General features: G+C 44.2%; 1 protein-coding gene and 1 long non-coding RNA gene across 5 annotated transcripts; one reads left to right on the forward strand and one right to left on the reverse strand.

Annotated features, from left to right (window-relative positions):
• Positions 1–129: 129 nt before the first annotated feature.
• On the forward strand, positions 130–9,112 carry LOC123191194 (uncharacterized). 2 transcript variants are annotated; one of them, XR_006496759.1, is made up of 3 exons: positions 130–793; positions 931–1,101; positions 8,892–9,112. It is a non-coding gene; the product is annotated as an uncharacterized lncRNA (long non-coding RNA). The 2 variants fall into 2 exon arrangements; XR_006496760.1 differs by lacking the exon at positions 8,892–9,112 and adding an exon at positions 1,784–2,255.
• Positions 2,421–9,183, reverse strand: LOC123191193 (disease resistance protein PIK6-NP-like). Of its 3 annotated transcripts, XM_044603986.1 has the most exons (11): positions 8,423–9,183; positions 5,696–7,538; positions 5,422–5,529; positions 5,171–5,313; positions 4,753–4,894; positions 4,054–4,315; positions 3,855–3,941; positions 3,713–3,779; positions 3,487–3,634; positions 2,984–3,376; positions 2,421–2,903 (listed from the first exon to the last, which is right to left on the reverse strand). In XM_044603986.1, the coding sequence occupies exons 1-10, from the start codon at positions 9,181–9,183 to the stop codon at positions 3,128–3,130; spliced, it is 3,810 nt and encodes a 1,269-aa protein (XP_044459921.1). In that variant the 3' UTR covers positions 2,421–2,903; positions 2,984–3,127. The 3 variants fall into 3 exon arrangements, with proteins under 3 accessions (XP_044459921.1, XP_044459920.1, XP_044459919.1); XM_044603985.1 differs by having other exon boundaries at positions 2,427–2,903; positions 3,713–3,941; positions 4,069–4,315; XM_044603984.1 differs by having other exon boundaries at positions 2,429–2,903; positions 3,713–3,941.
• Between the last annotated feature and the right edge of the window lie 11,365 nt (positions 9,184–20,548).

Below are 20,548 nucleotides of genomic sequence, written 5' to 3' on the forward strand. Positions count from 1 at the left end.
TTAAAAAAATGAAAATGAAAAAAACAGAACAGGAAAAGAAAAAATGAAAAGGAGAACAGAAGAGCACCACTGGAAAGATGCAGCAGCGGCCGATGCGAACAGAGTGTTCCTCTAGGAAAAAGAAAACGTAGAGCGTCTTCGCGTCCCGTCTCTCTTCTCCAACGGTCCAAAGCCTCCGACCACGGCGGCCGCCGAGAACCGGCCTCGCCGCGGCCTCCGCCGGAGAGGGCCGAAGCTCGCCACCGCCTACGCCATCGGTGTGCTTTCCGGGCGTTCGGCATCATCGCGCAGGCCGTCGATGTCGCGCACATCTTCCGGCACGTTCGGTTCCCGTTCCTCTGGAATCTCCCCTCCCCTCCCCTCCCCTCGTCCGCGGTTCCCGACGGGATTTCGGCGGCTGAATTGCGTGCGTGCGGGGCGCAGGTACGGTGGTCGAGAGCGCGGCGGCGCACTAGTCGCGGGAGGTGAAGAAGAAGCTCGCTGCCCTCTCTCTCCCCGAGCCGGCCGCAGCGGCACATGAGTCTCGCCCAGGCCAAGCTCCTCCTCTCATGCCTCGCCGGCGACCGCCTCCTTCCGGACGCGCCGTCGCCACCGAGGCTCTCCCGGATCGCCTCCTCGCCAACCTCCTTCCACATGGCTGCTGTGAGCTCGGCCGCCACCGCGATGCCTGCCACCTGCTCGACCGAATGCCGCGGCAGGACCTTGTCTCCTGGGCTAATATGGTACGGAAGTGATCACTTGGCTATAAGCCTCCTGCTATGCCACATTGCCCCATGTTCTAAGCTTAGCTCAGGTACATATTATGTGGCTCTCATGAACCATAATTGTCATACTAAATCTGTATTAAGAGTCAATGGTATTCCAGTGGAGCTCTGCTCCACGCGAAGAAAGAAATGCGTGTGCATTTGATTTTCTTTGTAACTGCATCAGGATATAAGGGGAATTCAGCTAGTGGTCCCAATGTCAGCGAAGCAGCTGCAACCTATGCTGAAAACATGAGGTCAGTCAAAGCCGAACAGTCCAATGAAGTCCTGCTGCTCAAATGCATGTATATGCTGCTCAAATGATGAGGGGGATCACATGACCTATGCCAATCTTATGGTAATTATTCATCAACCACAACCTCGTCTTTCTATCACAGTACATTTTCAGCTATTATTTGAAAATCTATGATGGTGCACATGCTTCAAGTCCCACCTGTAGAATTAACAGTACAATATTTTTTCATTCTGATGAAGAAACAGTACACTGTTAGTAACCAGACAATATCTGTTACTGATCAATCAAAAAATATAATTAGAAAGCTACCATAAGACACATTAATGATGTCAGACTATGTCAAGGAGATCTGTCTTGTAAGCTTGAGCCAACTAAAATCTCAGCTTCAAGACAGGGTATTGAATTCTGTCTTGAATTGAAGTTCAGAATTCCTTGGTGCAGGCACCTAAGCTAGATAACATAGACTATATGCTGAAATCATTTCTCCATTGGCCCATGGAACAAGTAGCATCAACTTTCTATGATTTCAAAAAATGGGAGTCTTATTGTGGTGAGTCTTGTGATCAAAAGAAAGTACCCTTGCATGCAGTTATTCTGGGGAAGGAGATGCACACATATGGCGCACACAAGATTCTCTAGTCAGAAAATTGTTACCCATTAATTGTTATTACGCACAGAAACATTACGGTGGAACTGGCTGGTGCCATCATGGTAATTTTTTAGAGCTGTACATGAATTGAATTGACAATCAGTATGATAAATCATTCTCTCTTATCTTATATAGACATAACATCCTCCATCTTGCACCGACATGGCTGCATGCTGCCCCGAGGAACTGAGTTTGTGCTAGGGCGAAAGCTCCGGAGTCGTAGCATGCTGCCACTTGTGGCAACTCAGCCATGACATTAGGTAAGGGACCTTCTTGACCATCTTTCGCAGATGTTTAGATAGTCTCTAATGTCCCTTTCAATCTCAGTCAATTCGTTGCTGAGGTTCAACATGGTCTCCTTGGTTGCACTGTTCTAAAAATTTACCAGTTCAATTGTTCCCGTGGTACCTCACTGCACATGGGCCGTTCCATCTCTTCTCCACCATGACTAATAATCCATTCATGAGGATGGTTGCAAAATCGAAGACATCCTTTTCAGCCAGCTGCTTGCTCGCATCGAAGCTTCTGTACTGGCCGCCAATGGTCAGAAGCTTTTTGATGGCAGAAATCTCTTGTCACTTGTATAAGCAGGAGCACATAGCGCTAGTTTACAGAGTACTCAGAAAATTGCATATAGTACAACAAATGTGGATCATGGTATGTCGAGCCTGAGAGTAATATTTCTTTTTATCTTTTTGAGAAGCAGAGGCCGGTGGCATTGAAAACTTGCATTTAGAATCAGGATATAAAATATGCCGACAGGTCATGCCACATAAGTATATTGTTCCCAAACACACAAATACAAATCGATTTGTTTAAAAATTTCCCCAACGAAGAATTTCATCTTCTTGCTGGCTCCCTAGGGTGAGGGGCCTAGCCATGGTGAGTTGCTCTTGGATAGACACGGAATAGGGGCGGTGTGGCCTCAGGCGCCTGCTCTTTGGCCGCTTGGCTTATGCCGTACCCGGTGGCGCCATCTCCCTGCGCATTTGTGTCATCCACTAATCATGAGACAAGTGCAAACTGACCGCCCGGTAAGCCTCCAGGTCTCTTCTTCACAACTCGGTAAGGGATGCTGCGTCGATCTCGATCTTGGCTTTTATGAACTGGACTGCGTCACTCCTGCTTTCAGAGTCCAGACAACCAGTCCATATTGCTGAACATCTCTTGAACCGTTGAAAATGATTCGACTGGTAGGTCCTCCTTCTCTCCTACACCTGCCACCCACCTCTATGAACATTTCTGAAAAGATAGCCTTTTGGCCACAAATGATAGAAAACACTTAGCTTAAACAAGAATAAGTTGATTGTGATGGCAACTAGGATTATTACAGACCTCAGCTTTGGAATTATCTGCGAATTGATCTTTAGCATCACACTTCATGTCAATTTCATCACGGTCTGGCACCAGAACGACCGAGAAGGTGTCAATGACACATGGTGCTGGAGATGGTGTGGTTGGTGGAGGTGACGCTGCATGTTAAACAACGCTTGAAGTGGAAGCAATTGGTGGTGATGGATCTTGTTCATAATTAGTAGCCTTTTCAATACATTTTTCAGTCTCATTGAGTTCATCTAGGATATTAACTATACTTGGCCTTCTGCGCCAATCCATGTCCATGCAGCTCAATGCAATCTCAGTGCATCTTTTCACTTGTTGGCATTGTGCTTCTAGTTGCTCAGGAGAACTCGATGGAATCTGCAACCTTTTTCTCCAATTTCCTTGTACCTTTGTAATCCAAATGTAAAGCTAGAATTACAACATACCAATGTGGAACATCGTAATATTGTTCAAAATAAACATATCTTTTTGTCCAATCAAAGAGATATCATTCTTACTTGATCAAGAAACTCTTTTTGCCTTTCATCATGTGTGTCGTGGTCGCTAGGCCCTGCAATTATCTTTGTCATTACAACACCCATGCTAAATATGTCAAACTTCTTCGAGACCTTTCTTCCAAATAAGTATTCCGGCGGCGTGTATCCACTGCGTACGGCAAGATAAATATTACAGAGAGAATTTATTCGCTAGAAATGACTTCATTCGCGGCAGGCATTTACTTACATAGTTCCAATAGGACTTTGTGTCATCCTGGTTTGTTCTTCTCCGTAGAACTTGGACAAACCAAAATCTGCAAGTTTCGGGGCCATCTTTTCATCTAGAAGTATATTGTCTGGTTTCAGGTCCAGATGATAAAGTGGTTTACCCAATCCTTCATGAAGGTATCTTAAACCTTCACATGCCCCTTTGATAATTTTGTAACGTGTTTGCCAATCAAGTCCATTGCATTCATCTGCAAAATTATAATACCAAGAGGTTGTCAATGATATCCAGATATAGATGGAATTTGTCTTCACATCCTTAATTATGTACATATTATAATTAAAGTGGAGCAGACTCATTACCGGACAGATGCTTACTCAGGCTCCCCTCAGGCATATACTCGAAGCAAAGTGCTTTGTGTGTTGTTTCACCAAAAACAATGGTTCCTTCAAAGTCCGCATGTTGACGTTGTGTTTCGTAGCAGTAGCCAACTAACCCTACGATGTTCGGATGCTTTAGCATCATAAGGTTTATAAACTCACGTATGAATTGTTTATCATCAATTGTTCGCTTTAGATTATAGAGCAGCTTCACAGCAACCACTTGTCCATCATCGCACACACCCTACTCAAGATGTATTATCAGCATACAACATCAATCATGACAAGCAGAAAATCTGGATATCAAACTTCTTTTGTTGGTATGTGTCACAACCATGGTTTTGAATTTCAGCTTCAGAAATATTTCGGTCAAAGGACTAAAATGTTCACTAGAATTTCATTGCTGATCAACATTTAAAAAATTGAAAATAATTTAAATTTGTGTGTACTACTAAAAAAAAAGGGCAGCCCGGTGCATGTAGCTCCCGCTTGCGCAAGGTCCGGGGAAGGGTCCGACCACTTTGGTCTATAGTACGCAGCCTTGTGTGTACTACTGTAATAGCTAAAATATTTCTATCAAAGGGCTATTATTTTAGTATCTATTGAAGTGATTGAAAATTTTAAAAATTCTGTGGAATCCCATTAATGTGAAAACCGCAAATGAAATGTCCTGAATCTTACCCTGTAAACTTTTGCATATGCACCTTTACCAAGTACTCGCTCCTCGGTGAAATTCTTTGTGATCTTTCTTAATAATTCCATCTTTAGACTTGTTGGCTCCATGGCTTCAGCATTGTTTAACCTTTCCCCAGAGGTTGTGTCTCTGCAGGTACAAATTAAACCCATATGATGGCCGTCTTAGAACATTTAAATTAAAATGGTTTAGTTTTAATTCTAATGGTTTAGTGTTTTCTATTACATAATAATCTGATGTGCAAAGCACGTGCAAACTACTAGTATCAATAGGTGGGTCAGTCGATCCAACAGCCATCTAGGTGCATGCTGATCGAATAGTACGTATAGTGCGCAGCATGATGATGAAATAACAGTCATAAAATCTGGATGGAGTTGGATGAGATGTATTAAGCTGCATCAGAACCTGCAATCTAGGTAGCCAGCTTGGTTGATGTAGCAATAGCCACCAGAGAGAACAGGACCGATTGTTGACTCGGCAGCTTCCTCCGACAAAAGAGTGGCTCCATCCGAGCTGTTAAGCAAGGAGAGTGCACTGCCAGTGTCGGCCTGAGTATGTATACATGCATGAACAAGAACAAATTAAGACAATGGCGCCGGTTGGTATGGATCAAACACTAGAGACGGTGGATGCACACATAGTTCTGTTAATGGTACCTTAGGTGGCGCTGGCTCGACATTGTCTGTAAAATGGTCGTTGAGACAAGCTGACATGCTGTCGGTAGAGGCTTGTCCTTCATCTTCAGAATCACTCCAGCTCGGTCCCTGCGTGCGTGGTTGAAAGGAGTCAGCGCAAGTATGCCGATGCTAGCTTGCTAGAAAAAGAACTATAGTACTAATTAATCAACTGAAAGTCGACAGTTGAGTTGCTACATCACTTGCTGCATGTAGTATAGTTAGTTCAAAATATCATCTACCAGCATTTTATTACCTGAAATGAAGAGGAACATACGTCATCGTTCCATCTTGTTATGGTGAGGACTGGACTGTTGGGGTGGGCTTGGCTCGCCTGCCTTAGCTCTTCTTCTGCCTTCTGCACCTCCACGAGGTCGCAATCCCTGCAGTCGAGGTGGTATGTGGCCCTCTCGAGTAGAGGCATGTTTCCCCGCAGGCCAATGTCCGTTCCCACCCTCACACGGGCCAGCTCCAGCTTGTGGATCCTTGGCAGCGCCGCGTCCCCGCATACCAGCTCTATGTTCGTGTAGAGATATTCCAACCGATACTTATCCTCCATGTGGAGGGAGAGGAAGCAGAGTGACGACATCTGCCCAAGGATCTCCAGGTGTTCTGCCTGCAAGGTCTCCACCTGCAGCAGTAGTTTGTAGAGTTTTGGAGCAGACAAGTGATGGATCCACGATTTCTGCTTGGGTAGGATGGCCCTGAACAGCAGCAGCTGGCGGAGCTCTGGGAAGGGCACATTGTCTTCCCAGCTGTCAAGGCGGACCTTTCCCCCTGTGCTGAACCAGAAATGCAGGACCTGGAGCTTGTTCAGATGGACCAGGGATTCCACCAGCTTCTTCTGCATGCCCTCATCCACCTCATCGAAGTGGATCACCAGCACCCGCATCTTGCTCAGCTTCTGGAGCTCGGCGGCGAAGTCTGGGGACTTTTCCGCCGAGTGCAGCCACAACTCTTCCAGGCATGTCAGCTTCCCTACCCGACCCATCATCCTCGTGCCCTTCCCAGCACGCAGGCACCTAAGCTTCCTTAGCTCTCCGACGAACGGTGGCAGCTCTCTGATGCCAGTTGCCGTCACGTCGAGCATCTGTAGGAGCTCGAGGTGTCCTATCTTCCATGGGAGCTTGGCTATGGGTGTGCCGACAAGCCCAACATACTTCAGCACTTTCAATCTGCCGAGCTGCTCCAGATTGCAATCTCCGACGGATAAATCACAGTTCTCCAGATCTATCACACGAAGCCATTTAAACCTCCGGAGTGGTGGCAAGCCACTACCGGTGCATGCATAGAATGACAACACCTCCTCCACTTCCAGGCTACTGTTTTGATTTTGGCCCTTGTGGATGACTAGTCTATGAATGGGTCCAGTTTGGGATGTGCTCGCCTGCTTCATGCCTAGGTCTAGTACAGTGGAGAAATTCTCGCTGCTTGACAAGTCGCGGATGAAGCGATGCATCAAAATGTGGACACGGCAACCACCTGGGCTGAGGCCACAAGGGCTCACTGCCCACTGGATCATGCACCTATCTACTAGCTCCTTGAAATAGGTCTCCCCAGTCTCAAATAACCCATCAGGAACAAGGCCTTCAGCGACCCACCTCCATATTAACATATTCTTCTCGATCCAGTGGCCTTCTGGGAACAGGCTTAGGTACAAAAAGCATTTCTTGATATTATAGGGTAGAGCATAATAACTATAAGCAAACACCATCTTTATGTCCTCGAAAGCCCAGTCCTTGCGCGCATCCAGACCAATAGAATCATACACCATATGCCAGTCCTTGCTTTGAATTTTAGCAAGCATGTTACCTATCATAGTGATAGCTATTGGCACACCACCACATTTATGCAAAACTTTATCTGACAGTGTATCAAACTCTGCATCATGGCTTTTAACTTCAGCTTTGGTTCGGAGCAACTCTTTTGAGTTGGTAGGGGAAAGAGGTTTCATTGTGTACACTGTGCCACCAACTCCTTTGGCAATATTGCGGTTACGAGTCGTGGTGATGATTTTAATTCCAGCACTACACTTAAAAACACGCTCAACAAAGTTCCATGTTCCCTTATCCCATATATCGTCGATGACAATTAAACACCTAATCACACAAGAAGACAAGAGGCTAGAATGAATTATTATGGAGAAAAATCTGCTTCAGAAAGGATAGGAATACAGAGATGCAGGAGGTACCAATAACTCGGTACATTGTTTCTTTGTAAAATACTCCCTCCGTCCCATATCGGTAGAAATAACATCTTATATTATGGGACAGAGGGAGTATTAAAAAAAATAGTTACCATTACTAACAGCTCAGTACATTGTTTCTTTGTAAAGTACTACCAAAACGTTTTAAGGGTGTTGGAGTGCTTCTAACTTGCACATACTAGTGATTTTTCCTAACATGGTATCAAGCATCACAATAAATTTGAGAAGTTCATTTTGTAATGAATATATCATGTCACTTTTATATACTCGCTCCGTCCGGAAATACTTGTCGGAGAAATGGATATATCTAGAACTAAAATACGTCTAGATACATTCATTTCTCCGACAAGTAATTCCGGGCGGAGGGAGTATACAGCAAGAAAATATAACTTAAACTCATATTAGAAATTAGTACTGGAGAAGATTGAATGTTCACATGTATCTAGGTACGACAGTACTGATTATACAGTTGTTAAAAAATTCTGATAAATAATAGCCCACTTAATAAACATATGAACTTGATTGATGGAATGAAATCTTTAAAAATATATTATATCGCTATTTACATGTAGGAAACCTAGACGCGCATTCATTTAATTCATAATTTCTGTATTATTTCTTTTCTATGTGCTGATATAGATCATATGTTGATAATTTGTTTATCTTAGTATATTACAGCTTATAGAGATGGTAGATGGGAACTATGCATACACTTAAAAGCATTTCATTAGCTCACATCACTAGCAAGCATAGATATATCGGAATAAACATGCGTACCTCTTATCCACCAGGAAATTTTGCAGCTGGTTGGTTAGCTGGTGTTGGTCTGGTTCATGACCATAGATCTCCATGTGAAGTCCGTCGAAGATGTACATCAGAACCTTCTTCACGTCAGCTCTCTGGCCGATGTGAACAAAAGCTGCACAATCAAAATCACCTTTCATCTTGTCGTAGACTGCTCGAGCAAGGGTGGTCTTGCCCATCCCCCCCATCCCGACAATGGAGACATGGTCGCCATGGGACAGCTTCTTGGTTAGCTTGGCAATTGCCCCTTCTAGGCCAACATGGTTAGATTCACTGGTGTCCATGGAAAACATAGGAGTGCCCGCTTCCCATGTGGAAGTACTTTCCAGGGAACTCTTAGAAGGATACGGTCCATGCCGTGCACTCACCTTCTTAATCTTCAACATGATTTGTTTGATGTAGCTTTCCATCTCTTCGTTAATTTTCCTCTTGCTCATGGCAGGAAGAAGAGCGCCCTTGGTCAACTCGATGCGCGCCATGAAGTAGTGGAGGTGTGTCTCGATGGCATGAGACAGCTCCCTGACCTCACGCGCCCTGAGCTTCACTTGCGACTCAAGCTGGTCCGGTGGCATGCTGGAGACATCCCCAAGGAAAGCATCCATGCTCATCAGCTCGTCCTTGAGATTCGTCAGCTCGCCCTTCAAGGTCTCTTCCAGGCGCTCCTCGTTGGTGAGCAGCTTCGCAAGGGAGGGCAGGAGGCCCAAAAGCGCGGAAACTACCCCTACCGCCTCCATGGCAATGCTCGCACGGTGGAATCTCACCCTCTCTTGCTAGCTTACTTCTTCTTCTTCCTCTGAGAAGCTCTTGCTTGGCTCGGGAGCGTATAGGTATTGGGCTACAAATACTAAATCGAGGCATAAACTAAATATTTTGTTGGTCAGATCTGAGCCATCATGCCTGGCGTGCGGTGACGCAACATCTAGGCAGGAGTGCGGCTCACGTGGCTGCAGTTAATATCTGCTTTTTATTTCATAGCTAGTGAGAAGTAACTTAGATTAATAACATGCATATGTTACTAGTCTATATGTTACTACCTCTATAGTGGGTAGTAACATATGTAAACCTTCATTTATTGAACTAGACGTAGACTTATTTTTTTGGGGGTGTGTTATGTTATGGATATTAGAGCAAGTACATTAGAGTAATGTAGGCATGCTATAAGAGATGCCACATCAGATTTATGCCTAGTTGAAGGAGATTGGAGAGGAAAGAGAAGAGAAGCGGACTACAAACTTACAGCCGGTTGTAGCACGAGCTCCAACATCATTTGTGAGAGAAAGAGATGGGCCATATATTAATGGTACTGTAACATACTGGTATCAGTAGCTATTGTATAAGTGAGCTATTAGGTTGACTATAAGTGACGTGGCAATTCCATATAACCGGCTGTTGGCTATACTATTAATCATGCTCTTATATTACCACAAATATCTCTCTTCTAGCTAACTAATGGGTGTGTCTTGTTGCTAGCTGATATTTGGGATAGGGTCCAAGTGAATTTAGTTTTAGGATATGTGTACTACATTCGTCCTGCTTTATTGGCCCCTTTAGTATTGTGTGTCAAATTTTAACCATGGATTTATTAACTAAATGTTAATGCATGTCACAAAAAATAGTATAATTGGAAACTATGTTTAAATATGAATCCAATGATATAATTTTTGTATGGTCAAATTCTGATACAAAATACGAAGAGAACTAATAAACCAGGGAGGTAGTAGATCAGACTTCAGAGACTGCTCACTAACTAATGGGTATGTTTAATTGCTAGCTGATATTTGGGATAGGGTCCAAGTGAAATTTACTTTTAGGAGATGTGTACTCCCTCTCTCTCAGTTTACAGCGCGTATGCGTATCCTTAGGTCGTCAATTTAACCAACCTAATACAAGTTATATATTACAAAAAATATACCAATATAAACTTCAGATGTTCTATTTTCAAACGCTATAATTCTTATGTTATATAGTTTATATTAGGGTGATAAAATTGGCAACCTAGATATACTTGTAGGACTTGTAAACTGAAACGGAGGGAGTAGATCAGAGACTGCTCAATAAATGGTTTGACTTTTTCTCACTATTGCCAACACCCTTGAACTTAATGAAGAGGAAGATGCCATTATCTCGAAATCTGAATCCAAAGGGGTCCTTTCTATGGGAGGGGAGAGTTTAAGAAGGTCGTCGGTTGTGTGGTGGATCTGGTCATATCAATCAATCACAATCAAATATCTTATGGATGATTGCACGCTGGTGCCAACGCACATGACATGACGGTAAATAATTAATCAAGGGTTAGGTTGGGTTGGGTTTGGTCAACGGTTTGATACCAGACGTCAGATGAGGACACACCGGCCAGGAAGCTGCCGGCCATTTTCTGAACGTGTTGGGGAAGACAGACAACTTGAATAGACAGGCACTTGCTCAATTGTCTCCTCAGCCATCCTTCCCATTAGTTAGTCCCTTGTAGCTAGCTTCCTGACCTCGGGGGATTAATTAATTAACTGCTTCCATGTGTACTTATTGGTTCATTACTGTTTCAGTTGGAAATTTCTTTTGGAGACTGAGCTCCATGGAGGTCTCCTTTTGCAAAATTCAAAATTCCTATTTTTACATTTCAAAAAATTCTGAAAAAAATACAGATATACATATAGGCATAATGTACATGTGTGTAATTTTCAAGAATAAATACGTTGAAGTGAGGGCTGTGAAAGAAAAAACAAATTCGAGGCTTTTCAAGACATGATACTATTCATTATTCGAAGTCCAGAAATTTGACTTTTTTGTACAGGTCACATTTCAAGGTATTTCTTCCTGAATTTTTACACACATATACATTTCAACCTTGTATACTTGCATGTTTGTTTTCAGAATTTTATTGAAACCAAAAGGTTTGAATTTTGAATTTTTCAAAAATAAAGGGCTCCATGGAGCCTGGTCACCAAAACGCCCTACTCTTTGAGTTAGTGCTAGTCATGTTACATAGTATGATCAGTAGTGCTGGTACCGATCATTTTATCGAGACGCTCGCTGGCATGATCTATTGGTTTGATGGCGCAGTGCATATGTTAACCTTAATCATTGTTTGGACTTTGGACGTGATCTTAGCCGGACTCTTCATTGTGCTACTGCTTGACTGAAACTATAGCTGTTGTCGATAGATTAGAATTAGAGGGCACCTCATTCCGGTGCTTAATTGGTCTGTCAGATAAGAGACATGCTGCTTAATTGGTCTGTCAGATAAAGCAATGGAAAATAACTGAGCTTTGGTGAGATAGAGAGGGCAAAAGAATGAGTAACCTTGATCTTTGCAGAGATAGACAGAAGTTCAGTGTTGTTTTGCCAAATCTCAAGTTTAACTGGAGCACTGTACTATATTACTGTGATTATTTCTGATTATTTGTTCTCTTGAACGATTCATTTGCAGCAAAATGGATGCCTTTGTGGAAAGGGAGTACACTAGAATAGGTGCAGAAGGCCGTGCTCTGTATCCAGCTACAGGTCGCCATAACCCAAGTTGTGTAGCCTAGACGTGCTCTGAATGGTTGCTGATGCTTATTTGATCTCTGATTGCGATCTTGTGGTATGTTGTCTTAAGCTATACTCTTAAGTTTTTGGCACACGTGACAGGAGGGTGGCAAGGCGCAGCACACAGAGGAGGCCGAGAGAATGATATGTCGTGTTACGAAGGTCGATGGTGGGAAAAAGGCAAGGTGGGTTGACTCCTGAGTTGGGCACTGGAGCGCGCTCTGGAGCATGGCATTGATGCCAACCTCGCATTCAGGAGAGGGGGAGGAAGATGGATCGGACTTGATCTTTCAAGGGATCTCAAATTGACAAATCAATGCACGAACGAGGATACTAGTCCCACTTTGTTGCAGAGGCGCGGTTGGAAAATGGCTGATTAAGTTGAGCTTACTAGAGGCTTGGGATCGTCAGTTAATACCGATAAAGGTATTGTGTGTGTCACATGACTTACATACTCTGTTGTCACTGTAGATGCCCCGATGCTGCAGACTCTTCCATGATGATGTCGATTGGGTTTGCAATCACACCGCTCCTGGCTTCGGATCCTCTGGAGCAGTGGGCAGCGCGAGTCAACGATGTCAAAGCTGCGCCGGGGCCGAAAATTCCAGGGTGGTGGTGAAGGTGGAAGGCATGTGTGTGTTCTGTGTTGCTGGCGGCACGCTCGCTGCATCAAAATGACACCTGAGCTGTTCATGGGCCAGCAGCGGTCCATTTAGGACCCGAGCTCCTCATTTTTTTGGTTTGCTTCATGTTTTTCAGCTGATTTTCCTAAGAAAACTGGCTTCTATTTCTTTCATAAATTTTAAATATATAATTGTCACATTGAAAACAATCAGGAAATTCTAAATCTTCACGGAAATAAAAAACCATGAATTTTAAAAATTTCATGATTTTTTTAATATCCTCAATTTTAAATATGTTTAGTGTTTTTACAATTTTTTTAGGGATTTACAAAAAATGATCAGGTTTTTTCTAAAAAATGTCATAGATTTTAAATATTGGTTGTGTATTAAAAAATCTCATGAAAGTTAAAAAATATTAATAAATTTGAAAGATGTTTATGTTTTTAATATTTTTATTTCAGGAATAATATTTTTTTCCGGAATTTCATTTTTTGGTAATTCTTAAAAAATTCAGGATTCCTTGGAAAATGTAATTAAAAAAGGAAAATAAAAAAAAGTTATGGTAAAAACAAAAAAAAGAAAGAAAACCAGATAAAAAATGAAGAAACTGGAAGAGAAAAATGAAAAAGAAACCCAACAAATCCATTTCATTCCCCTCTTGGAGGTCATCTCTCTCTTACAAATCCTGTGTAGTTCTTGTTGTAACTACATGTGCATTATGGTTAAAACCAAACATCTTATAAAATGTTAATACTTTGTCTAGGATTGACTCGAAGATGACCTTTTTACCTCCCAGACTTGGTGTCTTTGTTCCAGTTGTGCTAGACGGCTTCAACTTTGTGTTGCTCTCAGGGACTAATTTCTACCCTGTAACATTGTAGCTTAGTTAACTACGGGATTGCCTTACTAGAGGATTTACTGCCTAGTTAACTACGGGACAATGCTAGAAAGAATGTCTGAATTGAAACACATGTTTGTTTGATCAATCCAAGAAGATTTATCTTTGAAGTGAAAATGCTTGTTAACAACATGTGTAAGGAGGAATGGAGAAACTTACAAGGAGCGTCAAAACAATCTGTTGGTACACCCTTAAGCTCTGGAATTGTTATTGTCATACACTTGAAAAGAGAAATTATTAATCAATTTTGAGGAGAGAGAGAGAGAGGGAGAGAGAGAGAGAGAGAGAGAGAGAGAGTAGCTGAAGATGAAATGGGGATCATATGGGTGAGTGTATGTGTGTGTACGTGGGCTTCAACGTCGACTACGAAGACGTCTGCGCTGACTTTGTCAATCTCAAGATGTTGTGTCGGCTCGGTATCTTAGAGGTGATCATAGAGATAGGGTGTGCGTTCATATGGGTGTGTATGTGCATGTATGTAGGCATCAACGTCGACTACCAACACGCTTATGTTGACTTCATCAATCTCAAGATGTTGTGCCGGCTCAGTATTTCGGAAGTGCCCATAGAGATACCGTGTGTGCAAGTTCATAGGGGTGAGTGTATGCACGTGTATGTGGGCATCAACATTGACTACGAAGAAGCATGCAGTGACTTCGTCAATCTCAAAATGTTATGCCGGCTCAGTAGTCATCGACGTCGACTACGAAGACACCTGCAGTGCCTTTATAAATCTCAAAATGTTGTGCCGGCTCAATATCTCAAAGATGCTCATACTGATAGGATGTGCGTGCGTGCATTCATAGGTGTGAGTGTATGTGCGTCTATGGGGTATATGTGTTGTACTGCGTTAAAAAACCAGTAGCAAAATACATATTTTTTTAGCAATGAAGCAAATAGATAAGCAGCCACGTGTCAGCTGGGAGAGGGCTCAAGAAGAATACTTCAAATGCATGCTAGAAGGGCTAGCTTAGCAGCTTTAATTCTCGGCTAAAAAAGAGCATATTCTGCGAACCCTTGCCTGGGCGGCGGGAGGATGAACCCGTACCTGCATGTGGCGATGCGCCCTTGCTGCGGCTGCGGGAGGTGCTCCCCGACCATTCCATCGCTTGGCGCAGCCACCGGCAGCCGGAAAAGCCAAATCCGGCGGCCCGTGATGAAGGGCCGTAGATCCGCAAAAATCCAGTGGCACGCCTACACAGGGTGGGGGGGGGGGAGGGGAGGCCTCGTGCGTGTGGTGGCCTTTCAGCATGCTCCCGCCGCCTGCTTTCGCTGGAAACTTGGGCGGCGGCCCGGCGGCGGGGCGATGGGGAGAGGGGAGGTGGTTGGTGGGAAAAGTGCGGGCTGAAATGTCCCCCCACCAACCACTTCCTCTTATATGCAGGGCACCGCAGTGGCGAGGGGGAAACCCGCGTATTCGCGGGTTGGGGCCAAGATTTTGCCGCGCCGCGCAAAAAAATTATGGGCCGGGGTGGGATGCGGATCTGATCGGACAGGTTTTCCCGCCCCGACCGGCATTTTGGCGGTTATTTTGCGGATCGGGGCGGGATGCGGGGTCTGCTAGAGATGCTCTAACTTCATTAGGTAGGTGGACGTTTGATGATGATGGTTCGTTCTCCAACACACACAGAGATCGACCCGTCTCTTCACTCCCCGAGGCATGAGGCCTAACACATTTTTTTTTATAAAGGACATTTCATTGAATTGATTTATGAAGGTGATACAACCGTATCTAAAGAATGTGAAAGGATCGTTATGGTTGACTAGAGGGGGGGGGTGAATAGGCAACTACCAATTTTTATCTTTTCTTTACCAAATTAAACTTTGCATCAAAATAAGTTGTCTAGATGTGCAACTAGATTAACAACCTATATGATGCAACAACAACGAGCACACAAGCAAGCAAGGGGATAAACACTAAAGAGCTTGCACAAGTAAGAGGTAAGAAATAACCAAGAGTGGATCCGGTGAAGACGAGGATGTGTTACCGAAGTTCCTTCCTTTTGAAGGGAAGTACGTCTCCGTTGGAGCGGTGTGGAGGCACAATGCTCCCCAAGAAGCCACTAGGGCCACCGTATTCTCCTCACGCCCTCACACAATGCGAGATGCCGTGGTTCCACTATTGGTGCCCTTGAAGGCGGCAACCGAACCTTTACAAACAAGGTTGGGGCAAACTCCACAACTTAATTGGAGGCTCCCAACAAGACCACGAAGCTTCACCACAATGGAATATGGCTCCGAGGTGACCTCAACCGTCTAGGGTGCTCAAACACCCAAGAGTAACAAGATCCGCTAAGGATGAGTGAGGGAATCAAAAATCTCTTGGTGGAAGTGTAGATGGGTGCCTTCTCAACCACTCCCGAGCAAATCAACAAGTTTGATTGGCTAGGGAGATAGATCGGGCAAGAAGAAGCTTGGGGTATTCAATGGAGCTTGAGCAATAAATGGTGCTTGGGCAATAATGAAGGTTGGGGGAAGAGGTAGAGCAAAGAGGGAGGAGAAGGAGCCCTTTTATAGTAGGGGAAACAAGTCAACCGTTACCCCCCACTCAGCCCCGCAGAGCGCGGTACTGCCGCGGAGGCAGAGCGGTACTGCCGCCCCTAAGCGGCACTACCGCTCCCCCTCAGCGGTACTGCCGCGCCAGAAGAGAAGGGCTGGGGCTGGGCCCCAGGGCGGTACTACTGCGGAGGCAGAGCGGTGTTGGGGAACGCAGTAATTTCGAAAATTTTCCTACGCACACGCAAGATCATGGTGATGCACAGCAACGAGAGGGGAGAGTGTTGTCTACGTACCAACGCAGACCGACTGCGGAAGCGATCACACAATGTAGAGGAAGTAGTCATACGTCTTCTTCCCGATCCGACCGATCCAAGCACCGTTACTCCGGCACCTCCGAGTTCTTAGCACACGTTCAGCTCGATGACGATCCTCGGGCTCCGATCCAGCAAAGCGTCGAGGAAGAGTTCCGTCAGCACGACGGTGTGGTGACGATCTTGATGTACTACCGACGCAGGGCTTCGCCTAAGCACTACAACGGTATGATCGAGGTGGAATTTGGTGGCAGGGGGTACCGCACACGGCTAAGGAACGATCTCAAGGATCAACTTGTGTGTCTTGGGGTGTCCCCTGCCCCCGTATATAAAGCTTGGAGGAAGGGGGGCTGGCCGGCCAGAGAGAGGGAGGCGCAGGGGGAGTCCTACTCCTACCGGGAGTAGGACTCCCCCATCCAATCCTATTCCAACTAGGACTCTCAAGGGGGAAAGGAGAGAGAGGGGGGCCGGCCCCTTCTCCTAGTCCTACTAGGACTTGGGGAAGGGGGAGGGCGCGCGGCCAGCTGTGGGCTGCCCCTTTTCTCTTTTCCACTAAGGCCCAATAGGCCCATTAGTCTCCCGGGGGGTCCGGTAACCCTCCCGGTATTCTGGTAAAATCCCGATTTCACCCGGAACACTTCCTATGTCCAACCATAGGCTTCCAATATATCAATCTTTATGTCTCGACCATTTCGAGACTCCTCGTCATGTCCGTGATCTCATCCGGGACTCCGAACAACCTTCGGTACATCAAAATGCATAAACTCATAATAACTGTCATCGTAACGTTAAGCGTGCGGACCCTACGGTTCGAGAACAATGTAGACATGACCGAGACACGTCTCCGGTCAATAACCAATAGCAGGACCTGGATGCCCATATTGGCTCCTACATATTCTACGAAGATCTTTATCGGTCAGACCGCATAACAACATACGTTGTTCCCTTTGTCATCGGTATGTTACTTGCCCGAGATTCGATCGTCGGTATCCAATACCTAGTTCAATCTCGTTACCGGCAAGTCTCTTTACTTGTTCCGTAATACATCATCTCACAACTAACATATTAGTTGCAGTGCTTGCAAGGCTTATGTGATGTGCATTACCGAGAGGGCCCAGAGATACCTCTCCGACAATCGGAGTGACAAACCCTAATCTCGAAATACGCCAACCCAACATCTACCATTGGAGACACCTGTAGTACTCCTTTATAATCACCCAGTTACATTGTGACATTTGGTAGTACCCAAAGTGTTCCTCCGGTAAACGGGAGTTGCATAATCTCATAGTTATAGGAACATGTATAAGTCATGAAGAAAGCAATAGCAACATACTAAACGATCGGGTGCTAAGATAATGGAATGGGTCATGTCAATCAGATCATTCTACTAATGATGTGACCTCGTTAATCAAATAACAACTCTTTGTTCATGGTTAGGAAACATAACCATCTTTGATTAACGAGCTAGTCAAGTAGAGGCATACTAGTGACACTCTGTTGGTCTATGTATTCACACATGTATTATGTTTCCGGTTAATACAATTCTAGCATGAATAATAAACATTTATCATGATATAAGGAAATAAATAATAACTTTATTATTGCCTCTAGGGCATATTTCCTTCAGTCTCCCACTTGCACTAGAGTCAATAATCTAGATTACACAGTAATGATTCTAACACCCATGGAGCCTTGGTGCTGATCATGTTTTGCTCGTGGAAGAGGCTTAGTCAACGGGTCTGCAACATTCAGATCCGTATGTATCTTGCAAATCTCTATGTCTCCCACCTGGACTAAATCCCGGATGGAGTTGAAGCGTCTCTTGATGTGTTTGGTCCTTTTGTGAAATCTGGATTCCTTTGCCAAAGCAATTGCACTAGTATTGTCACAAAAGATTTTCATTGGACCCGATGCACTAGGTATGACACCTAGATCGGATATGAACTCCTTCATCCAGACTCCTTCGTTTGCTGCTTCCGAAGCAGCTATGTACTCCGCTTCACATGTAGATCCCGCTACGACGCTTTGTTTAGAACTGCACCAACTGACAGCTCCACCGTTTAAAGTAAACACGTATCCGGTTTGCGATTTAGAATCGTCCGGATCAGTGTCAAAGCTTGCATCAACGTAACCTCTTACGGTGAGCTCTTTGTCACCTCCATATATGAGAAACATATCCTTAGTCCTTTTCAGGTATTTCAGGATGTTCTTGACCGCTGTCCAGTGATCCATTCCTGGATTACTTTGGTACCTCCCTGCTAAACTTATAGCAAGGCACACATCAGGTCTGGTACACAGCATTGCATACATGATAGAGCCTATGGCTGAAGCATAGGGAACATCTTTCATTTTCTCTCTATCTTCTGCAGTGGTCGGGCATTGAGTCTGACTCAACTTCACACCTTGTAACACAGGCAAGAACCCTTTCTTTGCTTGATCCATTTTGAACTTCTTCAAAATCTTGTCAAGGTATGTGCTCTGTGAAAGTCCAATTAAGCGTTTTGATCTATCTCTATAGATCTTTATGCCTAATATGTAAGCAGCTTCCCCGAGGTCTTTCATTGAAAAACTTTTATTCAAGTATCCCTTTATGCTATCCAGAAATTCTATATCATTTCCAATTAGCAATATGTCATCCACATATAATATTAGAAATGCTACAGAGCTCCCACTCACTTTCTTGTAAATACAAGCTTCTCCAAAAGTCTGTATAAAGCCAAATGCTTTAATCACACTATCAAAGCGTTTATTCCAACTCCGAGATGCTTGCACCAGTCCATAAATGGATCGCTGGAGTTTGCATACTTTGTTAGCTCCCTTTGGATTGACAAAACCTTCTGGTTGTATCATATACAACTCTTCTTCCAGAAATCCATTCAGGAATGCAGTTTTGACATCCATCTGCCATATTTCATAATCATAAAATGCGGCAATTGCTAACATAATTCTGACGGACATAAGCATCGCTACAGGTGAGAAGGTCTCATCGTAGTCAACCCCTTGAACTTGTCGAAAACCTTTCGCGACAAGTCGAGCTTTATAGACAGTAATATTACCGTCAGCGTCAGTCTTTTTCTTGAAGATCCATTTATTCTCAATTGCTTGCCGATCATCGGGCAAGTCAACCAAAGTCCATACTTTGTTTTCATACATGGATCCCATCTCAGATTTCAGGGCCTGAAGCCACTTTGCGGAATCTGGGCTCACCATCGCTTCTTCATAGTTTGTAGGTTCATCATGATCTAGTAGCATGACTTCCAGAACTGGATTACTGTACCACTCTGGTGCGGATCTCACTCTGGTTGATCTACGTGGTTCAGTAGTATCTTGTCCTGAAGCTTCATGATCATCATCATTAGCTTCCTCACTAATTGGTATAGGTGTCGCAGAAACAGTTTTCTGTGATGTACTATTTTCCAATAAGGGAGCAGGTACAGTTACCTCGTCAAGTTCTACTTTCCTCCCACTCACTTCTTTCGAGAGAAACTCCTTCTCTAGAAAGTTTCCGAATTTAGCAACAAAAGTCTTGCCTTCGGATCTGTGATAGAAGGTGTATCCAATAGTTTCCTTTGGATATCCTATGAAGACACATTTCTCCGATTTGGGTTCGAGCTTATCAGGTTGGAGCTTTTTCACATAAGCATCGCAGCCCCAAACTTTAAGAAACGACAACTTTGGTTTCTTGCCAAACCATAGTTCATAAGGTGTCGTCTCAACGGATTTTGATGGTGCCCTATTTAACGTGAATGCGGCCGTCTCTAAAGCATAACCCCAAAACGATAGCGGTAAATCAGTAAGAGACATCATAGATCGCACCATATCTAGTAAAGTACGATTACGACGTTCGGACACACCATTACGCGGTGGTGTTCCGGGTGGCGTGAGTTGCGAAACTATTCCACAATTTTTCAAATGTACACCAAACTCGTAACTCAAATATTCTCCTCCACGATCAGATCGTAGAAACTTTATTTTCTTGTTACGATGATTTTCAACCTCACTCTGAAATTCTTTGAACTTTTCAAATGTTTCAGACTTATGTTTCATTAAGTAGATATACCCATATCTGCTTAAATCATCTGTGAAGGTGAGAAAATAACGATATCCGCCACGAGCCTCAATATTCATCGGACCACATACATCGGTATGTGTGATTTCCAATAAATCTGTTGCTCTCTCCATAGTACCGGAGAACGGTGTTTTAGTCATCTTGCCTATGAGGCACGGTTCGCAAGTACCAAGT

Source organism: Triticum aestivum, chromosome 2A, assembly GCF_018294505.1.
Source record: "Triticum aestivum cultivar Chinese Spring chromosome 2A, IWGSC CS RefSeq v2.1, whole genome shotgun sequence".
Taxonomy (NCBI): domain Eukaryota; kingdom Viridiplantae; phylum Streptophyta; class Magnoliopsida; order Poales; family Poaceae; genus Triticum; species Triticum aestivum.

Coding starts and splice junctions, on each gene's coding strand:
- LOC123191193 (XM_044603984.1), bottom strand. CDS start 9,183: ATGGAGGCGGTAGGGGTAGTTTCCGCGCTTTTGGGCCTCCTGCCCTCC. Junction 4,895..5,170: donor GCTGGCTACCTAGATTGCAG/GTTCTGATGCAG, acceptor TTGTACCTGCAG/AGACACAACCTCTGGGGAAA. Junction 3,635..3,712: donor CAAAGTCCTATTGGAACTAT/GTAAGTAAATGC, acceptor TGCCGTACGCAG/TGGATACACGCCGCCGGAAT.